The 22096-nt window shown below is 53.7% G+C and overlaps 2 protein-coding genes across 3 annotated transcripts; both read left to right on the top strand.

Annotated features, from left to right (window-relative positions):
- Positions 1–9954: 9954 nt before the first annotated feature.
- Positions 9955–12354, top strand: LOC129023220 (histone H1.0). The gene has a single exon (XM_054469793.2). It carries the CDS (start codon positions 10456–10458, stop codon positions 11038–11040), a length of 585 nt encoding a protein of 194 aa, XP_054325768.1. The 5' UTR covers positions 9955–10455; the 3' UTR covers positions 11041–12354.
- Positions 12355–12502: 148 nt separating this feature from the next.
- Positions 12503–21846, top strand: GCAT (glycine C-acetyltransferase). Of its 2 annotated transcripts, XM_054469794.2 has the most exons (9): positions 12503–13067; positions 14932–15062; positions 17798–17899; positions 18376–18522; positions 20074–20228; positions 20366–20448; positions 20612–20783; positions 21149–21270; positions 21516–21846. In XM_054469794.2, the coding sequence occupies exons 1-9, from the start codon at positions 12872–12874 to the stop codon at positions 21665–21667; spliced, it is 1260 nt and encodes a 419-aa protein (XP_054325769.1). In that variant the 5' UTR covers positions 12503–12871; the 3' UTR covers positions 21668–21846. The 2 variants fall into 2 exon arrangements, with proteins under 2 accessions (XP_054325769.1, XP_054325770.1); XM_054469795.2 differs by lacking the exon at positions 14932–15062 and having other exon boundaries at positions 12873–13067.
- The last annotated feature ends 250 nt before the right edge of the window (positions 21847–22096 follow it).

Genomic DNA, 22096 nt, shown 5'->3' on the forward strand with positions numbered 1-22096 from the left:
AATTGTTTTGTATTTTTAGTAGAGACGGGGTTTCACCTTGTTAGCCAGGATGGTCTCGATCTCCTCACCTCGTGATCCACCCGTCTTAGCCTCCCAAAGTGCTGGGATTACAGGCGTGAGCCACCGCGCCCGGCCTATTTTGTATATTTTTAGTAGAGATGGGGTTTCACCATATCTGCTGAGCTGGTCTCGAACTCCTGACCTCAGGTGATTGTCTGCCTTGGTCTCCCAAAGTGCTGGGATTACAGGCGTGAGCCACTGTGCCCGCCTGTTTTTTTTTTTTTTCTTTTTGTTGTTGTTGGTTTTATTTATTTATTTGGACAGAGTCTCACTCTGTTGCCTGGGCTGGAGTGCAGTGGTGCAATCTCAGCTCACTGCAACCTCTGCCTCCCAGGTTCAAATGATTCTCCTGCCTCAGCTTCCAGGGTAGCTGGGATTACAGGCGCCCACCACCACACCCAGCTTATTTTTGTGTTTTTGGTAGAGACGGGGTTTCACCATATTGACCAGGCTGGTCTCGAACTCCTGATCTCAAGTGATCTGCCCACCTCGGCCTCCCAAAGTGCTGGGATTATAGGCGTGAGCCACCGTGCCAGGCCATGCGCCATCTTTGTTTCTGTTCCAGATGCCTGGGAGTCCTTCCATCTCTTCCCTCACCCCCCACAGCCAACCCTTTAGCAAGGACTTTTCCTCAATATTTCTCATATCTGCCTCTTCCTTCCACCCGCACGGCCACCACTTTAATTCAGAACTTGGATCACTGAGATGGCCCCTAATGGTTTCACTGCCTTCTTCTGCCCTTCCCTAGTCCATTGTCCATATGGCAGCCCGGAGCAGGTGCAGTTTGGAAAGCAGGTGGCACTACCTGGTAATGCTGAAGCTGTGTATACTTCTAGCTCCTTCCCCTTTGCACCAGGGCACTTGCAGTAGGAAAGTCACAGCGACATTGTCTGCAGAGCAAGAAACTGGAAATGGCCAGGCACAGCAGCTCACGCCTATAATCGCAGCACTCTGGGAGGCCAAGGCGGGTGGATCACTTGAGCCCAGGAGTTTGAGACCAGCCTGGGCAACATAGTGAGACCCCCATCTCTATAAAAAAAGAAGAAAGTGGAAACAGCTCAAATCTCCATCAACAATAGTGGATTCTTTTCATGTTGCTGCTCTAACCAGTTACCCCAAACTCAGTGGCTGAAACACACACATTTATTATCTTACAGAACTGGAGGTCAGAAGTCCAAAATGGGTTTTACTGAACTAAAATCAACAAGTCAGCAGGTATGCATTCCTTCTGCAGGCTCTAAGGGAGAATCTGGTTTTCGCCTTTTTTTCTGGCTTTCAGAAGCTGCCTGCTTTCCTGGGCTCATGGGTCCTTCCATCCTAACGTCAGCAGTAGTGGGCAGGCCTTTCTCAGGACACCGTCTCTGATTCTGACTCTTCTGCCTCCCTCTCTCCCATTTAAGGATCCTTGGCCGGGCGTGATGGCTCACGCCTGTAATCCCAGCAGTTTGGGAGGCTGAGGCAGGCAGATCACCTGAGGTCAGGCGTTCAAGACCAGCCTGACCAACATGGAGGAACCCCGTCTCTTCTAAAAATATAAAATTAGTCAGACGTGGTGGCGCATGCCTGTAATCCCAGCTACTTGGGAGGCTGAGGCAGGGGAATAGCTTGAACCCAGGAGATGGAGGTTGCAGTGAGCTGAAATTGTGCCATTGCACTCCAGCCTGGGCAACAAGAGCGAAACTCCGTCTCAAAAAAAAAAAAAAAAAAAAAAAAAAAAATCCTTGTGATTTCACTGGGCGCACCAGGATAATCCAGGATCATCTCCCATCTCCAGGTGATTAGCAACCTTTGTTCTCCCTTGCCATTAAAGGAACATTTTTGAAAGTTTCAGAGATTAGGATATGGCCATATTTAGAGGCCATTTTTCTGCCTCCCACACACAGTTACCCATCGCATAATAGGGCTGGGGATGGGGGATGTGAGCAGAATCCCTCCACACCCAACATATAACCATGCGAGGCCCCCAGCTCAGGGCCAGCGCTGTTCCTGTGTTGAGAGAAACCCTGTGTTGGGCAGAGAGCTGAAGGCAGGGGAACACTCTCCAGTCGCTGCACAGCAGTGTGGGGAAAGGAAGAGGGGACGTCTGTAAAAACCCATTGACTATGCTTATTTCATACTGCATGCCTCTATCAAAACACCTCTGGCCAGGCGCGGTGGCTCATGCCTGTAATCCCAGCATTTTGCAAGGTTGAGGCGAGCAAACCACCTGAGGTCAGGAGTTTGAGACCAGTCTGGCCAACATGGCGAAACCCTGACTCTACTAAAAATCCTAAAATTAGCCAGGGCCTGGTGGCGCGTGCCTGTAATCCCTGCTGCTCAGGAGGCTGAAGCAGGAGAATCGCTTGACCCAGGAGGCAGAGTTTGCGGTGAGCCGAGATCGTGCCACTGCCCTCCAGCCTGGGCAACAGAGCAAGACTCCATCTTAAAAACAAAACAAAACAAAACAAAATCTCATGTATCCCATAAATATATACATCTATGATATACCCAAAAAATTAAAATTAAAAAGAAGAAAAAAAAACCCCATTGACTGTACTCTCTGTTACATTCCTGGGGCCCTCAAATGTTGATTACTTTTCAGTTTTGAGAATCTAAGTGACACCTAGCCTGGACAGGAGGAGGGGAGAGCCCCTGTTTCTGGCAGGTTTCTAAGAGGAATCACAGGACTGGGCTGAGAGGAGGGGACCCAGCACCCAGGCTAGAGCAGCCGTCCCTCCATCCCTGAGTGAGGGGCCATCTGCTGCCCCGCCTCTCCCTCGCCCCCACCCCCACCTGTATCTCAAGCCTTGCTGCTTTCCCCTCGGGTGCCTCCACCTGCCGTTTGCCCCATCCTAACAGAGTGTGAATCTTGACTCAAAGTGTGGAGGTCAAAGCCCTTTGGAAGTGGGAAAGGCCCAGGTGGGTGCAGATTGTTTATTTACTTGCTGGGTGCTGGGTACTGGGTGTGAAACGAACAGACACGTGCTTGCCTCGTGGGGCTCAGTCTCTAGTGGGGAAGATGGGCACTGCTCTCATTGTAAAGTGTGATTTTGTGAAAAGTGCTAAGAAGGAAAGGACAGGGGTTACGAGAGGGGGTTGCGGAGTCCTAATTAGGAAGGAGGAGTTGAACTGGTGGGACTGAGGGAAAGCAAAAAGAGAAAGCAGGTAAGCTCTAAGTGTGCCTTTCTTCATGCTCCAGAACACATGCCCTCCTGCACAAATAATTCACAATCTTCCTGCAACCAGCTATCACCAGACGCTCAGCTGACAGAAAATTGCAAATTAGCTCACTGCAACCTCGGCATTATCAGTACTACATAAAGCCCTCTCCAGCATACAGCACAAGCACCATCCTGTACCATCCCTAGCAAGCCTTTGTCTCCTTGCAGACAGCCCCTTCTCTGCTGTGCTGCCTGTTGCAAATTTGCAACGCATTTTCCTTTTCTTTTTTTTTTCAAGACGGAGTCTCGCTCTGTCACCCAGGCTGGAGTGCAGTGGCGCGATCTCGGCTCACTGCAAGCTCCGCCTCCTGGGTTCACGCCGTTTTCCTGCCTCAGCCTCCGGAGTAGCTGGGACCACAGGCACGTGCCACCACGCCCGGCTAATTTTTTTGTATTTTTAATAGAGATGGGGTTTCACCGTGTTAGCCAGGATGGTCTTGATCTCCTGACCTCGTGATCCGCCCGCCTCAGCCTCCCAAAGTGCTGGGATTACAGGCGTGAGCCACCGTGCCTGGCCTTTTCTTTTCTTTTCTTTGAGACAAGTTCTCACCATGTCGCCCAGGCTGGAGTGCAATGGCGCAGTCTTGGCTCACTGCAATCTCTGCCTCCCAGACTCAAGCGATTCTCCTGCCTCAGCCTCCCAAGTAGATGGGACTACAAGCATGTGCCATCACACCCAGCTAATTTCTGTATTTTTAGTAGAGATGTAGTTTGCCATGTTGGCCAGGCTGGTGTCGAACTCCTGACCTCAGGTGATCTGTGCACCTCAGCCTCCCAAAGTGCTGGGATTACAGGCATGAGCCATCACTCCCAACTGCAACATATTTTCATACGTTCTCTAATAAATGTGCCTTTCTTTACCTACAACTGTCTTGGTAAATTCTTCTTATTCCTGGGCTACTGGCCTCAGTTGCCGCTCACCTGAGACAGGGGTGACAGGACGGCTTATTCATAGAAAGCGTAATGACCAAATTAGAAGAACTGGGATATCCATCACCTTAAACATTTATCTTTTCTTTATGCTGGGAGCATGCAAATTATTCTCCTGTAACTATTTTGAAGTATACAGTGGGTTATGGTTAACTGCAGTCACCCTACTGATCTATGGAACATTACGTCTTATTTCTTCTAGCTAACTGTATATTGTACCCATTGATCAACTTCTCTTCTTCCTCCCCTCCTTGCTATCCTTCCTGGCCTCTGGTAACCACCAATCTACTCTCCATCTTCGTGAGATCCACTTTTTTTTTTTTTTTTTTTGAGACAGTCTTGCTCTGTCGCCCAGGCTGGAGTGCAATGGCGTGATCTCAGCTCACTGCAACCCCTGCCTCCCAGGTTCAAACGATTCTCCTGTCTCAGCCTCCTGAGTAGCTGGGACTACAGGCACATGCCACCATGCCCGGCTAATTTTTGTATTTTTAGTAGAGATGGGGTTTCACTATGTGAGCCAGGATGGTCTCCATCTCCTGACTGCGTGATCCGCCCACCTCAGCCTCCCAAAGTGTTGGGATTACAGGCGTGAGCCACCATGCCCGGCATTTTTTTTTTTTTTTTTGAGACAGAATTTTACTCTTGTTGCCCAGGCTGGAGTGCAGTGGCACGATCTCGGCTCACCACAACCTCTGCCTCCCGGGTTCAAGCAATTCTCCTGCCTCAGCCTCCCAAGGAGCTGGGATTACAGGCATTTGCCACCATGCCCAACTAATTTTGTATTTTTAGTACAGACGGGGTTTCTCCATGTTGGCCAGGCTGGTCTCGAACTCCCGACCTCAGGTGATCCTCTCGCCTCAGCCTCCCAAAGTGCTGGGATTAGAGGCATGAGCCACTGCGCCAGGCCGAGATCTACTTTTTTTTTTTTTTTTGAGATGAAGTCTCGCACTGTTGCCCAGGCTGGAGAGTGCAATGGCACAATCTGGGCTCACTGCAACCTCCACCTCCTGGGTTCAAGTGATTCTTCTGCCTCAGCCTCCCGAGTAACTGGAATTGCAGGCACCTGGCACCACGCCCGGCTAATTTTTGTATTTTTAGTAGAGATGGGGTTTCACCACGTTGACCAGGCTGGCAAAGATCCACTTTTTTAGTGTTCACGTATGAGTGAAAACATGCAATATTTGTCTTTCTCTGCCTGGCTTATTTCAGTTAATGTGATGACCTTCAGTTTCATCTGTGTTGTTGCAAATGACAGGATTTCCTTCTTATTGGTGGCTGAATAATATTCCCTTTGTTTATATACCACATTTTCTTCATCCATTTATCCATTGATGTGCACTTGGTTTGACTCCATATTTTGGCTATTGTGAATGCTGCTGCAATTACCATGGGAGTGCAAATATCTCTTCAATATGCTGATTTCCTTCCTTTTGGATATATACTGAGTAGTGGGATTCATCTGAACCATTTTTTTTTTAGACTAGTCAAGTTCAGTAGTGAGAAGGGAGCAAAAAGTAGAACAAGGGGCCAGGTGTGGTGGCTCATGCCTGTAATCCCAGCACTTTGGGAGGCTGAGGCGGGTGGATCACTTGAGGTCAGGAGTTTGAGACCAGCCTGGCCAACATGGTGAAACCCCGCTCCACTAAAAATACAAAAATTAGCTGGGCGTGGTGGTGGGAACCTGTAATCCCAGCTACTCAGGAGGCTGAGGCACGAGAATTGCTTGAACCCGGGAGGCGGAGGTTGCAGTGAACCGAGACCGTGGCACTGCACTCCAGCCTGGGCAACAGAGTGAGACTCCATCTCAAAAAACAATGAACAACAAAAAATACAATTGCAAACCACCACCATTTGACACTGCCTATATCCATCCCCAACCCTGCTCCAATTGTTTCTCTGCAATTGCCACTTTCCAGCATACTATATAATTTACTTTTTTTTTTTTTTTTGAGATGGAGTTTTGTTCTTGTCGCCCAGGCTGGAGTGCAATGGCGTGGTCTCAGCTCATCGCAACCTCCGCCTCCCTGGTTCAAACGATTCTCCTGCCTCATTCTCCCAAGTAGCTAGGATTACAGGGCCCCCCACCACGCCCGGCTAATTTTTGTATTTTTAGTAGAGACAGGGTTTCACCATGTTGGCCAGGTTGGTCGCAAATTCCTGACCTCAGGTGATCCACCCACTTCGGCCTCCAAAAGTGCTGGGATTACAGGCGTGAGCCACCGCATCTGGCCTAATTTACTTCTTTATTGTGTATCTATCTTTTCCAGGGAACCTCAGCTCCACAAGGGCAGGGCTCTCTTGTCACTTTGGTTTATGGCCATATCACAGCGCCCATCCCAGTGCCTGGCACATATTAAGGAATGCATTAGGATTCCAAAGCCAGCCGGGAGCGGTGGCTCATGCCTGTAATCCCAGCACTTTGGGAGGCTGAGGCAAATGGATCACGAGGATAGGAGTTCAAGACTAGTCCGGCCAAGATGGTGAAGCCCCGTCTCTACTAAAAATACAAAAAATTAGTTGGACGTGGTTGTGGACACCTGTAATCCTATCTATTCGGGAGGCTGAGGCAGAGAATTGCTTGAACCCGGGAGGCAGAGGTTGCAGTGAGCCGAGATCGCGCCACTGCACTCTGGCCTGGGCGACAGAGCAAGACTTCGTCTCAAAAAAAAAAAAAAAAAAAAAAAAAAAAAAAGATTACAAAGCCCAGAATGCCACAAGACCACAGGTGGTGCAGTGAACATGGCATTGCCTTGACAGTCTATCAGCCCTGGGCAAGTCATTAAACATAGGGGTGGGGGTGGGAGCCTCCTGTCTGTAACGTGGAGGTGTCACGTGCCAAGGGCTCAGGCACACGCGCGCGCACGCACACACAAACACACCCATTAGTAAGGACACGACCCCTGGCATTCTAATGCGATTTATACTTTTCCGTAAAGGAATTCATTTCCCCCTCTCACTAACCCCAGAGACAGGTAGAGCCGACAGGTGGAAGAACTGAGGCCCGATAGCGACAGCGGGGGACCCTCCCCGCGCCATGGCACGGCCTGGACCCTCCCCGCTCCACGGCACAGCAGCTGTCCGACCCCCTCCTCACGCCCGGGGGGCGCGGCGGCTGCCAAGGGTCGCGGGCAGGGGGCGCGGCGCCGGAGACTACATTTCCCAGGAGCAGTTGCCGCGGTTCCGCCGTTCCTGGGGTTTCAGGAGCCTCGCGTTAAAGGGGGGCGGAGGAGGTTGCGCAGTTCGCCAGCTGGAAGATGGCTCTGCGCCCGGTGGGGACCCAAGAGCCGCCTGCCCGGGTGCCCAGGCGGGGTCTGGCTGGAGTGAAGAAGCCCCCCGGCTCTGCAGTGTCCCTGAGGCGAGGCGAGGCGAGGCCAAGCCAATTGGAGGCCGTCTTTCCTCGTCTTGCCCGCCTCTGGCTTCGGCCTCTGCGCCCAAGCCCCAGGGAACCCCCTTCCTTCCTCTCCAACTCCCCGGAACAGGGGAAGGGGCGGTGAACCTCGCCGCCTGGCGGGAGAAGAGGTGTCCACTAGCTGGAAGCCCCTGCAACCCGAGGCAACCCCTTTCCCCAATTCTGGCTTCAGTTCCGGGAATTTACAGGTCGCTGTGATGGGCGGGGAGAAGGGACAGGAGAGATACAAAATGAAATGAACGCCCAGGTGTCAGGGAGCTGAGCCTCACAGTACCCCGCTCCCAATCCATCCTTCTAAGTCCCGGGCCTCCGCGGTAAAATAGGGGTGATGGGGATAGTGATCACAGGCAGGAGGCGCAAAGGATCCAGAAACCGGTGGGGAGCACCGTGCAAACTGTAAAGCGCTGTGCAAATAAAATTATTCATCGTCGTGTCATTGGATTCATCCAGTCTTTAAGACATGCACGGATCTGGGGCGGGGGATGGGGTGACATGGCTCTGGGCTCTCAGGGTGGAACATCTCGGATACGGGGGGGGGAGCTATTTGGGTGCGTATTAACCCAACCAGGTCTTAATGGGAACCCGAATTGTCTTTGAAAATAACCAAAACAAAGCCACCAGAATGTTGTGTTTTCAAGTGACGAAACTTAAGGGAAATTGACACCATCAAAAGACAAACCTTGACCTTTTGAACTAACCTGACCCCCCATTGCTTCCCTTCCCCGCCTGTGCCACGGAGATAAGCCCGGAGAGAAGGCATCTGACACCGAGTCTTGGGCTCCCCCTCCCCCTTCCTCCCCTAATCATTTGGATTAATCCATCCCTTGGCGTGCGGGGGAAACCCATTAATTTGCCCTGGCTTCAGAGACTCCCAGGTCCAGTAGGAGCCCTCCCACACCCACGCAGCTACGATCCCGTCCCCAACATCAAAACCCTCAGACCCCTCCCCTTTACCCCTCCCCAGTAGCCTACTGTGTCTGCAAACAGCTCTTGGACCATACCGGGATGCGTTCATCATTTTGACCAGCAACAAACTCCCACTCCCAGGGTATTGTTTAAGTGAACAGTGACCGGCCTCTATGCTTAGGGAATAAAAGCGGGGTTGTGGGAGAGGGGCCCAGGGAGCAAGCGTCGCAGAATCTCATCCCAGGGCCGCTGCCAAGCGGACCCGGCACGTGAGTAGGAGGTCGGCCGCAGACAAGGGGTCTTAGGGTCTCTGAGGTCTCTCCTGCTGGCCTCTGGGCCCCTAAAGCCCCTCGAGCTTCAGAACTCCCTACAGACAGTGGCGCCCCGTGTCCACCTCGTCTACACCTGCCAAGCAGCACGGGAAAATCTGTGTGCATTTTAACAAAGACATCGCATCTTCCCAGCAAAATGGCGGTGGTCGCGGCCACGGCTCTCTGAACAACTCCACACTTTCCGAGGACAGGTCACAACCCAAGGGACATAACCCCCTCCTCGACCTCTACCCTAGCGCCCCGCTTTCCCAAGTCCCCAAAGCACTCAGGGCCTCTCCTCATTACAGGGGCCCCCAGGACCGTCCCTGGTTAGAGCCTCTGGGGCAGCTTCTCCATTGTGGACCGCCCTCCCCCGCCCCCACATTGCCTTCAAGGAGCCTTGGGAGGGGGACTGAACCCCCAGGCTGGGCCTCAGGGATGGGGGGCAGCGAGTTCTGTCTCTGACACCCCAAAACTTCTAGGCTAAGAGAAGCATATAAATGAATTCCCGATTAGGGTATATGGGAGATGTAGGGGTCTTTGAGGAGAAGAGGCCACCCGGGAGGCCCTCCTCATCTCTCAGAGGGTCCGGGCAGCACTGGGGGTTCGGCCTCCGGAGGGAACCTCAAGGCAGGGGTCGGGGGGCGCGCTGGGGGAGAGACGGCAAAGGAGGGGGAAGGGACAAAGTTTGAAAGTACCCTTCCAACTCTTCCAGGGAAAGTTTCCTTGGGGGCCCCATGGACAGAGAGGGGTAGAGGTGTGGAGGGACCGGTGGCGGGGTGACCCCCGAGAGGTGACCGGACCCCGGGGGAGCGACCCCTCCCCCCTGTCCCGGCTCGGCCCGGCTGGGAGTCGCCCAGCTCGGGGCCGCGTGTGTTAGTTGGGGCCGCTTTCCGGCAGCTCCACCGGGCTAGGGGACCCCGCAGCGGGCCGGGAGCAGAGCCCCCGGTAGCCTCAGGGGAGAGCTTTGCTACGAGGGGTTTCCCGCACCGAGGCTCCCTAGCACCGCAGAGCCAGCCCCCCGCAAAGGGGAAATGTGCCGGCACACCAGCGGTCCTCGGCGCCGTTTGGGGCGCGTGGCGGGCGCGGGGGGCGGCGGCTGGGCCAGCGGGCCGCCCGGCGGGGAAGCCCAGGGAGCCAGGCAGCGGCCCAGGGCGGCGGCGGGGAGCAGGAAGGCCCGGGCCGGGGGGAAAGGTCGGATTTGCTCGGCGGAAGAAACACAGATGGCGGCGGCGCAGCGCCATTCCGGGCCGGGAGCAGGCAGCCAGCAGCCCTGTCCTCACCGCGGTCCGCCCGCCGCCGCTAAATACCCGGATGCGCCGCCCAAGCGCCAGACGCGGAGCTGGGAAAAGGGAGGCAGAGGAGGCGGAGGCAGAGGCAGAGGCAGAGCCCGGTGCCGAGACCAAGCGACAGACGACCGGCGGGGCTGGGCCTCGCAAAGCCGGCTCGGCGAGCTCTCCCGACACCCGAGCCGGGGAGGAAAAGCAGCGACTCCTCGCTTGCATCCCCGGGAGCCGCACTCCGGACTGGCCCGGTAGTCAGGGGCTCAGGAGCAGATCCCGAGGCAGGCTTTGCTCAGCCTCCGACGAGGGCTGGCCCTTTGGAAGGCGCCTTCAACAGCCGGACCAGACAGGCCACCATGACCGAGAATTCCACGTCCGCCCCTGCGGCCAAGCCCAAGCGGGCCAAGGCCTCCAAGAAGTCTACAGACCACCCCAAGTATTCAGACATGATCGTGGCTGCCATCCAGGCCGAGAAGAACCGCGCTGGCTCCTCGCGCCAGTCCATTCAGAAGTATATCAAGAGTCACTACAAGGTGGGTGAGAACGCTGACTCGCAGATCAAGTTGTCCATCAAGCGCCTGGTCACCACCGGTGTCCTCAAGCAGACCAAAGGGGTGGGGGCCTCGGGGTCCTTCCGGCTAGCCAAGAGCGACGAGCCCAAGAAGTCAGTGGCCTTCAAGAAGACCAAGAAGGAAATCAAGAAGGTAGCCACGCCAAAGAAGGCATCCAAGCCCAAGAAGGCTGCCTCTAAAGCCCCAACCAAGAAACCCAAAGCCACCCCAGTCAAGAAGGCCAAGAAGAAGCTGGCTGCCACGCCCAAGAAAGCCAAAAAACCCAAGACTGTCAAAGCCAAGCCGGTCAAGGCATCCAAGCCCAAAAAGGCCAAACCAGTGAAACCCAAAGCAAAGTCCAGTGCCAAGAGGGCCGGCAAGAAGAAGTGACAATGAAGTCTTTTCTTGCGGACACTCCCTCCTGTCTCCTATTTTCTGTAAATAATTTTCTCCTTTTTTCTCTCTTGATGCTCACCACCACCTTTTGCCCCCTTCTGTTCTGACTTTATAAGAGACAGGATTTGGATTCTTCAGAAATTACAGAATAATTCATTTTCCTTAACCAGTTGTGCAAGGACAGCAACAACCAATCTAATGATGAGAATGTACTTATATTTTGTTTTGCTATTTTAACCTACTTACGGGGTTAGGGATTTGCGGGGGGGCGGGGGGCTTGTGTGTTTTGTTGGCTTGTTTGCCATGAAGGTAGATGGGGGTGGGGAGAAGACACAAGGCAGTCTGTTCTGGCTAGATGAGAGGGAACCCAGGAATTGTGAGGTTAGCAGGAATATCTTTAGGGTGAGTGAGTTTTCTTTGAGTTGGGCACCCGTTGTGAGAGTTTCAGAACCTTTGGCCAGGAGGGAGAGAGGTGGTAGGGAGCAGCCAGCCGGCAAAGGAAGGAGGTGGAAAAAAACCGCCACCGGGCTGACTTCCACCTCCCAGTGGTGAGCAGTGGGGGCCCAACCCCAGTTTCCTTCTCATTTTTGTTAGTTTGCCCTTTCGGCCTCCCTATTTTCTTAGGGAAGGGGAGTGGGGTCCAAGTGACAGCTGGATGGGAGAAGCCGTAGCTTCTCCCAGTCAGCTAGGATGTAGCCATTGGGGGATCTTTGTGGCTTCAGCAAATTCTCTTGTTAAACCGGAGTGAAAACTTTAGGGGAAGGGTGGGGAGTCAGCCAAGTGCCTCAGTGTGCCCTGTTGAAACTTGGGTTTTTCCACACAATCGATGGATTGTGTCCTAGGAAGACTTTTCTTTTCCTCTGGATTTTTGTTCCTCCTGTACAAGAGGTGTCTTTGCTTGGTTTGGTGGGGCTGCGGCCACTTAAAACCTCCCGATCTCTTTTTATTTTGAGTCCTTTATTATAAGTAGTTGTAGCTGGGGGAGGGGGAGGGGGAGTGGGCGGGCAGTGGATAGTAAGACTTACTGCAGTCGATTTGGGATTTGCTAAGTAGTTTTACAGAGCTAGATCTGTGTGCATGTGTGTGTTTGTGTATATATACATATCTAGGGCTAGTACTTAGTTTCACACCCGGGAGCTGGGAGAAAAAACCTGTACAGTTGTCTTTCTCTTATTTTTAATAAAATAGAAAAATCGCGCACTTGCGCGTCCCCCCCACCACCTTTTTTAAACAAGTGTTACTTGTGCCGGGAAAATTTTGCTGTCTTTGTAATTTTAAAACTTTAAAATAAATTGGAAAAGGGAGAAACTGAGCGGTGTATTTTTCCTCACTTTGAAGACTGGAGGATGAATGCGGAGCGGTTAGGCGGGCGGGCAGTGGGGACATCTGGGGCGTTTGCACCTGAGAATGGGGGGGAGGGTTCAGGAGCTGGACAGAAGCCAGGAATCCTTAGTCCCGAGGCTGCAGAACGTGCTTTAGCCGGCTTCTAGGCTTGTGCTTTTGGGGTCCAGAGGGTAGAGGTGAGTACGTGGGAATGCGGTGGGGAGTCTGGTGGGCTGGGCCCTGACGCGACTTCCTCCGCCCCCTTCCCTCCCCTCTGCCACCCGGACCTCTGCAGTCTCAACTTACAAGTCAAGCCGCTCGGTCCCCGGCGGATCCCGCCAGGCCCCGCCCACCCATCCTAGGCCCGCCTCCCCGCCTCTTTAAGCGAGCCCCCCTCGCTCCGATTGGCTGCCGGAGTCCGGCCCCCGGCCACGTGACCAGGCTGCGTCCGAGATGCGCACGGCTCCCAGGCAGGCAGGCGCGCTCGGGCGAGGTAGGAGCGATGTGGGCTGGAAACGCCTGGCGCGCCGCAGTCTTCTGGGTGTCCCGCGGCCGCCGCGCACAGTCAGCGCTGGCCCAGCTGCGTGGCATTCTGGAGGGGGAGCTGGAAGGCATCCGCGGAGCTGGCACTTGGAAGAGTGAGCGGGTCATCACGTCCCGTCAGGGGCCGCACATCTGCGTGGACGGCGTCGCCGGAGGTAACTGTCCGTCCCGGGAGTCGTTCCAAGACCTTTCCCGAGCTTGCGCTGGAATGGAGGTTCTGGAGGCGGGGGTGGGCGGCTCCTACACTCTTAGCTACTGTTCCCCTTCGCATCTCTCAGGGCGACTTTATGGCTTCCTAATATTGACTCTCGCCTGGTTAAACCCTTTTGACGGAGGGAGGCGATTTGCCCAGCAAGAAAACCCGCATTTCTTGAGCGGCTGCTTTGTGAAGGTCTCTACCAATTGTTGCTGCACGTGAACTCCTGCTAACTTCTAGACGCAGGAATGACTAATTCCATTTTACAAACGAAGAAGCTGAAATCCACAGATGTGAAATGGCTTGCCCAAAAGCCCCCAGCTAGCTGCGGGCAGCGCTGGAATATTGGAGCTGGAACATTGCCTAACTGGCCAGAGAGGACAGCTTGCTGGGTAAACTCATAGCAAGCAGGGGGTCCCAGGGCTGCCGCAGAAATCACATGATGAGTTGGCCCTGCCAGGTCTCCCTCATTTCTTTCTTTCCTTTTTTTTTCTGAGACGGAGTCTCGTCTTGCTTTGTCGCCCAGGCTGGAGTGCGGTGGCGAGATCTCGGTTCACTGCAACCTCTGCCTCCCGGGTTCAAGCGATTTTCATGCCTCAGCCTCCCAAGTAGCTGGGATTACAGGCACGTGCCAGCACACCCGGCTAATTTTTGTATTTTTAGTAGAGACTGGGTTTCACCATGTTGGCCAGGCTGGTCTCGAACTCCTGACCTCAAGTGATCCGCCCGCCTCAGCCTCCCAAAGTGTTGAGATTACAGGCGTGAGCCACCACTCCCAGCCCTCCCTCATTTCACTCTAACCAGTGGTTACACCTGACTTATTCGTGTCAGGCCTCAGGTGAGTGGTGATCATCAACAGGCTCCCAAAGCTGCCTTCTGCTCAGGAAATTAGGCATAGAACCCTTGGTGCTGTTGCACTCATTTGTAAAATAGAGGTCCCAGGTAATCCCTTCTCTCCCTCAGGGGAAGCTTAGAGCGGGTCAAAAGATGGGAAATTAGGAGACCCAAGTTCTCATCCTGTTTTTGCCTTTCCCAGGCTGTGTGAACTTTCCCCTCTGGCCTGTTTGCTCCTAAGGTCAGCTGTGTTCACTCTGGGCTTTAGAATTCAGGGACTGGTATCTCAGGCACCTACCTTTGGGGGTGTGATTCTGGTAGCAAAGCAAACTGTGGAGTTCCAGGACTGCAGCAAGCATCTGACCCAGCCCTCTTCTTTAACTCTCAAGGAAACCAAGGGGTCAGATAAGGAGTCAGTGGTGGTCTTCAGGCACAGGAGAAGCCTGTGAGGAAGGGCTGAGTTCCTCCTTGGGTAGAATGTGATTCAAAGCCAGAGTTTAGCCTGGGCACAGTGGCTTGTGCCTGAAATCTTAGCACTTTGGGAGGCCAAGGCAGGAGGATTGCGTGAGGCTAGGAGTTCGAGACCAGCATGGGCAACATAATGAGACCCCATCTCTACAAAAAATAAAAAAATTTAATCGGGCATGGTGGCACGCACCTGTAGTCCCAGCTGCTCAGGAGGTTAAGTGGGAGGATTGCTTGAGCCTGGGAGGTTGGGGCTGCAGTGAACCATGATTGCACCACTGTACTCCAACCTGGGCGACAGAGCTAGACCCTGTCTCAAAAAAAAAAAAGTTTAAACTTCTTGCTCTTCAAGATGTGTAGCACTGACCCTCCCTCTGTAGCTGTTGAATTTGGTGCCTCCTCAACGGTGAATCCAGGTCTGTTTCCTTTCTGGACCATTTCCCCAGGGCCTGGCACTGTCATCTTTCCAGGCCTGCCCTTGCCCCACCTGAGCTGCTGTATCCATCTCCTCTCCTTCACCTCAGGAATCCTTAACTTCTGTGCCAACAACTACCTGGGCCTGAGCAGCCACCCTGAGGTGATCCAGGCAGGTCTGCAGGCTCTGGAGGAGTTTGGAGCTGGCCTCAGCTCTGTCCGCTTTATCTGTGGAACCCAGGTACACAGTGAGTGGTGGGGGGTTGTGGGGACTAACCCCAGCTGCCTGCTTCCCACAGTCAGCAAGGCTGGTTTAGCCAGCTCAGCTCAGCCACAGCCCTGGGCCTAGTGTTGGCCCCAGAGCTGTGCAGCAGAAAGGCTGAGTGCAGGCATCTGTTTTGCTGAAAAGCTTTGGCCAAGGAACTTTATATATATATTTTTTCTTTTTGAGACAGAGTCTTGCTCTGTCACCCAGGCTGGAGTGCAGTGGCACAATCTTGGCTCGCTGTAAACTTTGCCTACCAGACTCAAGTGATTCTCCATGCCTCAGCCTCCTGAGTAGCTGCGATTACAGGCGTGCTACCACACCCAGCTAATTTTTTTTTTTTTTTTTTTTTTTTTTTTTTTTTTTTTTTTTTGAGATGGATCCTCACTCTGTCGCTGAGGCTGGAGTGCAGTGGCGTGATCTTGGCTACTGCAAGCTCCGCCTCCCGGGTTCATGCCATTCTCCTGCCTCAACCTCCCAAGTAGCTGGGACTACAGGCCTACCACCATGCCCGGCTAATTTTTTGTATTTTTAGTAGAGACGGGGTTTCACTGTGTTAGCCAGGATGGTCTCGATCTCCTGACCTCGTGATCCACCCACCTTGGCCTCCCAAAGTGCTGGGATTACAGGCGTGAGCTACTGCACCCGGCCTAATTTTTGTATTTTTAGTAGAGACGGGGTTTCATCATGTTGGCCAGTCTGGTCTTGAACTCCTGGCCTCAAGTGATCTCCTCCACCTTGGCCTTCCAAAGTGGAAACTGCCTTTTTGAGCACTCATTTTCCCACCTGCAAAACAGAGTCCCTCACACCTGACCTTCTATAAGAAAAGAGGAGTAGGTGGCAGGAACTGAGACTGAGGGCTCTGGGGCTGTTCTGACGGAGCACAGTTGCCAGTGCTGCCCTTTAATGGCCCTGTTCCTGTGGGCAAGTATCTTAACCTTTCTCTGTCTCAATTACTTCATAGGGAAAATGAAGATAATAGCACTTAATAGGATCATTACAAATTAAAGACTTAATACATGTAATGCTTAGAATAGGCTGGGCGCAATGGCTCATACCTGTAATCCCAGCACTTTGGGAGGCTGATGCAGGTGGATCACCTGAGGTCAGGAGTTCAAGACCAGCCTGGCCAACATGGCAAAACCCTTTCTCTACAAAAATACAAAAATTAGCTGGCATGATGGTGGGTGCCTGTAATCGCAGCCACTTGGGAGGCTGAGGCAGGAGAATCGCTTGAACCTAGGAGGTGGAGGTTGCAGTGAGCTGAGATCATGCCACTGCACTCCAGCCTGAGCAACAGAGTGAGACTCTGTCTCAAAAAAAAAAAAAAACAGCCTGGCACATAATAGTGCTCAATGAATGTTGGCTATTATTTATTTTCCAAATGTTACTAAATAAATTTATATAAGTATGAAACTTAAATAGTACTTATTATGTGCCAGGAATTCTTTTAAGAAAATTACAACTATTGGCCAGGCGTGGTGGCTCATGCCTGTAATCCAGGCACTTTGGGAGGCCAAGGTGGGTAGACTACTTGAGGTCAGGAGTTCAAGACCAGCCTGGCCAACATGATGAAACCCTGTCTCTGCTAAAAATACAAAAATTAGCTGGCCGTGCTGACTTGAACCCAGGAGGCAGGGGTTGCAGTGAGTCACCATGGTGCGACCACACTCCAGCCTGGGTGACAGAGTGAAACTCTGTCTCAAAAAAAAAAAAATAAAGAACATTACAAGTATTAACTCATTAATCCTAAGTGATAGCTGCTATTCTTATTCCTGCTATTGAGATGAGGACACTGAGGTCCAGAGAGGTTAAGTGACTTGCCCAGAGGCACACAGCCTATTGTGGGATTTGAACCCTGGCTCAAGAGTCCATGCTGGCTGGGCATGGTGGTTCACACCTGTAATCCCAATACTTTTGGAGCCCAAAGCAGAAGGATCACTTGATGCCTGGAGTTTGAGACCAGCCTGGGCAACATAGCAAGACCCTCTCTCTACAAAAAAAAAATGTTTTTAATTAGCTGGGTGTGGTGGTGCACACCTGTAGTCCCAGCTACTAGGGAGGGGAGGCTGAGTTGGGAGGATCACTTGAGCCCAGGAGTTCAAGGCTACAGTAAGCTACGATCTCACTACTGCACTCCAGCCTGAGTGACAGAGAATCCCTGTCTCATTTGCCAAAAAAGAGAGTCTGTGCTCCTGACTACTTGTGATTATCATTAACTGCCCTCTCAGAAAGGTGAGTGTGAAATGAATGTCAGAGGCAGAACTCCTGACTCGCATCCAGTCACTTCCCAGCAAAGCCCTCACCCAGACCCAACAGTTTTCAAATCTACAAATTAGAGGCCCAGGTGAACCCAGAATTACCTCTGTGATCTTTTTCTTCACCATTAGGCAACCAAAAAAGACACTCAGTATGGTGTTAGGAAGACACATCTTCCTTCTCCACGAGTGCCCGTAATTCCACCGTTAGACTGCCACTGTAAAACCAAAGTCTGCCCAGGGAGGGAACCTAACAGGTCCCCAGTTCCTCAATGGGAACTGTCTGTCAGATTCCTGGCAGCTCTGGGATAGCCCATGTGTGGCAGAAAGTAAGGAGACTGAGGTTGCAGGCTTTCTGGGTTGGGTCTCTGTGGTCCTCCAAGCCTCTGTCCCCTCGAACTTGTCCCACATGACCCCACAGGCATCAACACGTGTCTCACTTATTTTCTTCAGAGCATTCACAAGAATCTAGAAGCAAAAATAGCCCGCTTCCACCAGCGGGAGGATGCCATCCTCTATCCCAGCTGTTTTGACGCCAACGCCGGCCTCTTTGAGGTGTGTGGAAGCTGTCCTGCGGGTGAGGGTTGGTGGGGCCTGTTAGGCTGAGGAAGGCTTGGGGGTGGGCAGTCGGGAGAACCTAGCAGGATTCAGTGCCATGCCTAGAGGCTCCAGAGCCCACTTCTTCTGGAGGTCAAGGTTGGGCCAGGTAGATGCTCCAGGAGGAATCCTGGGGCTTGCAAGGAGCCTGAGTTCCAGAGCCTTTGGGGGATAAGCTACATCAGCTGGAAGGCTGGGGAGGCGGGGGCCTGGTACTCACCGAATATATTCTCACCTCCTCTTACTAGAGCAGGGCGCTGGTCCAGCCCGGCACTGAGGCACGGGGGCCCCAGATAGAAGCACAGGACGCCTTGCCTCTCTACCCAGAGGAACGCCCTGGCTGGCAGTACAGTTTTTTGATTTGCGGGAGTCCCGGTCAAGGGAGAAGCCCAGGGTGGTTAAATGATGGCTCTACGCTCACTGCCTCCCTCCAGGCCCTGCTGACCCCGGAGGACGCAGTCCTGTCAGACGAGCTGAACCATGCCTCCATCATCGACGGCATCCGGCTGTGCAAGGCCCACAAGTACCGCTATCGCCACCTGGACATGGCTGACCTAGAAGCCAAGCTGCAGGAGGCCCAGGTGGGGCGACACCTGGGTCCACCCTCAGCCTCCACCTGGGGAAGGAAGTGAGGCTTAGAGAGGCCAACTCCTCACTCACAGACAGATAGCCTGACAGTTTGAAACAGCAGAGATTTGTCCAAGATTTGAACCCAAATCCCTCACACCCAAAGCATTATTGTTTCTTTTTTTTTTTTTTTTTTTTTTTTCCTGAGACAGAGTTTCACTCTGTTGCCAAGGCTGGAGTATAGTGGTGCGATCTCGGCTCACTGCGACCTCCACCTCCTGGGTTCAAGTGATTCTCCTGCCTCAGCCTCCCAAGTAGCTGGGATTACAGGCATCCGCCACCCCACCTGGCTAATTTTTGTATTTTTAGTAAAGACAGGGTTTCATCATGTTGTCCAGGCTGGTCTCAAACTCCTGACCTCAGTTGATTCACCCGCCTCGGCCTCCCAAAGTGCTGGGATTATAGACGTGAGCCACTGTGCCTGGCACCAGAGCATTATTCCATGGTGCCTTGAGGTTTTTCCGTGTGTGTGTGTGTGTGTGTGTGTGTGTTTGAGACAGGGTCTCACTCTGTTGCCCAGGCTATATTGCAAGGGTGCAGTCATAGCTCACTGCAGCCTTAATCTTCTGGACTCGAGCGATCCTCCCACCTCAGTCTCCTGAGTAGCTGGGACTACCGGTGCCCACCACACCCAGTTTTTTATTTGTTTGTTTGTTTTTTAGATGGAATTTCACTCTTTTTGCCCAGGCTGAAGTGCAATGGTGCGATCTCAGCTCACTGCAACCTCTGCCTCCCGGGTTCAATTGATTCTCCTGCCTCAGCCTCTGGAAGTAGCTGGGATTACAGGCACGCACCACCGTGCTCAGCTAATTTTGTATTTTTAGTAGAGATGGGGTTTAACCATGTTGGCCAGGCTGGTTTCAAACTCCTGACCTCAGGTGATCTGCCTGCCTCAGCCTCCCAAAGTGTTGGGATTACAGGCGTGAGCCACCGCGCCCAGCCTGTTTGTTTGTTTTTGAGACAGGGTCTCACTATAATGCTCAGGCTAGTCTTGAACTCCTGGGCTCCCAAAGTTACAGGCATGAGCCACCATACCTAGCCAGTTTTTTAAATTTTTAGTAGAAACAGGGTCTCACTATGTTGCCCAGGCTGGTCTCCAACCCCGAAGCTCCCAAAGTGCTGGGATTACAGGTGTGAGCCACTGCACCCAGCCTGCCTTGAGTATTAGCAAGCACCTTCTGTGTGGCAGGCCCTTGCTAGGCGTAAGGATAGAATGTACATGTTGGTGAGACCTGGTCCCAGCCTGGCCTGCCCTCTGGGACCTTACACAGGAGAGACAGACATGAGCCCATTCTCACTGTCCAGGGCTCAGCGTGGAAATGGGTGACGCTGAGAAGCACAGATGAGGGAGAGGATGTTCCAGCCCCCAAGATGGTGGTACCTGTGTGCCCACCTCTGTGCTGGGCACTGGGCAGGATGAGCTCTCAGAGCTCCAAGCAGCATAAGAGACGGGTGGTTTGGCCCAACTTGACACCACCCACCATCTGCTCATGTCTTTCCTGCAGAAGCATCGGCTGCGCCTAGTGGCCACTGATGGGGCCTTTTCCATGGATGGCGACATCGCACCCCTGCAGGAGATCTGCCGCCTCGCCTCTAGATATGGCGCCCTGGTCTTTGTGGATGAATGCCATGCCACTGGCTTCCTGGGGCCCACAGGACGGTGGGACCATGTGGCACCTGAGGCCTGGGGTGGGGCTTCTGAGGGTGGCTGGGAAACGAGGAGGCCAGTCCCCAGCATGATCCATAATCCCTGGGCTCTCAGGAGGCCAGTGACAGCAGCGGCGGCTTCCTTTGCAGGGGCACAGACGAGCTGCTGGGTGTGATGGACCAGGTCACCATCATCAACTCCACCCTGGGGAAGGCCCTGGGTGGAGCATCAGGTACCTGCAAGGTTGTGTCCCTGGGGTTCCCTTGTCCTTTTGAGGGGCCCTGAAGGGGCTCAGGGAAGTGGGGAGGGCAGTATGGACTGTACTTTCAGGAGGGGGTTGGGGTAGGTTCTGGCCCCTGACCAACCCCTCCCCCCACCTCTTCCCTTCTTCTCAGGGGGCTACACGACAGGGCCTGGGCCCCTGGTGTCCCTGCTGCGGCAGCGCGCCCGGCCCTACCTCTTCTCCAACAGTCTGCCACCTGCTGTTGTTGGCTGCGCCTCCAAGGCCCTAGATCTGCTCATGGAGAGTAACACCATTGTCCAGTCTATGGCTGCCAAGACCCAGAGGTGCGGCTCCCAGCAGGGCAGGCTCGGGGGCGGAGGGACGTGGTGAGAGCCAGCCTCATGTGTCTGCCCAGGCCCATAGACAGCTCTGTGCCCACTGGGTCTGCTTCTGCCTGTTCCCCTCCCTCCTCTCTGTCCCTGCCTCTCCCCTCTAGCTTCTGTGTCTCCTTCTTGTCCATCCTGTCTTTCCGCCTCCCTTTTTGTTCTCCCTGCCCCCTGCCTGGCTCCCATCTGCCTCTTAGAGCTTGTAACTGTCTTTGTTGATCCTTCTTGCAGACATGGGCATAGACCTCGGGCCTGGTCCCTGCAAGGAGCGGGTGTGAATGCTCCACGGCCCCTTAGCTACCTGTGACACCTTGTGCCCACAGGTTCCGTAGTAAGATGGAAGCTGCTGGCTTCACTATCTCGGGAGCCAGTCACCCCATCTGCCCTGTGATGCTGGGTGATGCCCGGCTGGCCTCTCGCATGGCGGATGACATGCTGAAAAGAGGTAAGGGTGCTGAGACAAGGGAACTGGTGGTGGGTCCTGAGACAAGAGAAAGGGAAACCCCTAGACTGTGACCCACCCCCGCACCCAGCCATGCTGCGGCCTCTTAGGCCAGCTGTCTGTCTAAGCTTGAAAACCCCAAGCCATGAGGCAGTCCCGAATCTGAGACCTGGGGCAGTTCCCTTGCCCTCTGTGTTCTGCCCCCAAGCCTGTTGGTTCTGGCACGCCCTTGCTTTCTACCCTCCCAGGCATCTTTGTCATCGGGTTCAGCTACCCCGTGGTCCCCAAGGGCAAGGCCCGGATCCGGGTACAGATCTCAGCAGTGCACAGCGAGGAAGACATTGACTGCTGCGTGGAGGCCTTCGTGGAAGTGGGGCGACTGCACGGGGCACTGCCCTGAGCTCTGGGTAAGGACGAGAAGAGCCAAGGTCCACCTACTGCCACAGGGTCAAAGGAGGTTTTCGATCAGCTGAGACCAGAGGCTCTGAGCCCTGAACCAAAGTCCCAGAGCTGGGCTGGGACGTGGCCTTTGCTGAGGGCTGTGAGAATGTGAAACAACAGTGTGAAAATTGGCTGTGACACTCTGGTCTGCTTTATTGTGTCTGGACAGGCCCAGTCCTGTGGCCGATTGAAGAATCAGGCAGGAGCCAGGGCTCTGAGGGGAGGCTCCTGAGGACTGCAGATCTCCACTGACCTCTTTCCCTAGATTAAGATGGGACCCAGTGGCCGGGCACGGTGGCTCACACCTGTAATCCTAGCACTTTGGGAGGCCAAGGCGGGCGGATCACCTGAGGTGGGGAGTTGGAGACCAGCCTGACCAACATGGAGA

The sequence above is a fragment of the Pongo pygmaeus genome, chromosome 23 (assembly GCF_028885625.2).
Source record: "Pongo pygmaeus isolate AG05252 chromosome 23, NHGRI_mPonPyg2-v2.0_pri, whole genome shotgun sequence".
Taxonomy (NCBI): domain Eukaryota; kingdom Metazoa; phylum Chordata; class Mammalia; order Primates; family Hominidae; genus Pongo; species Pongo pygmaeus.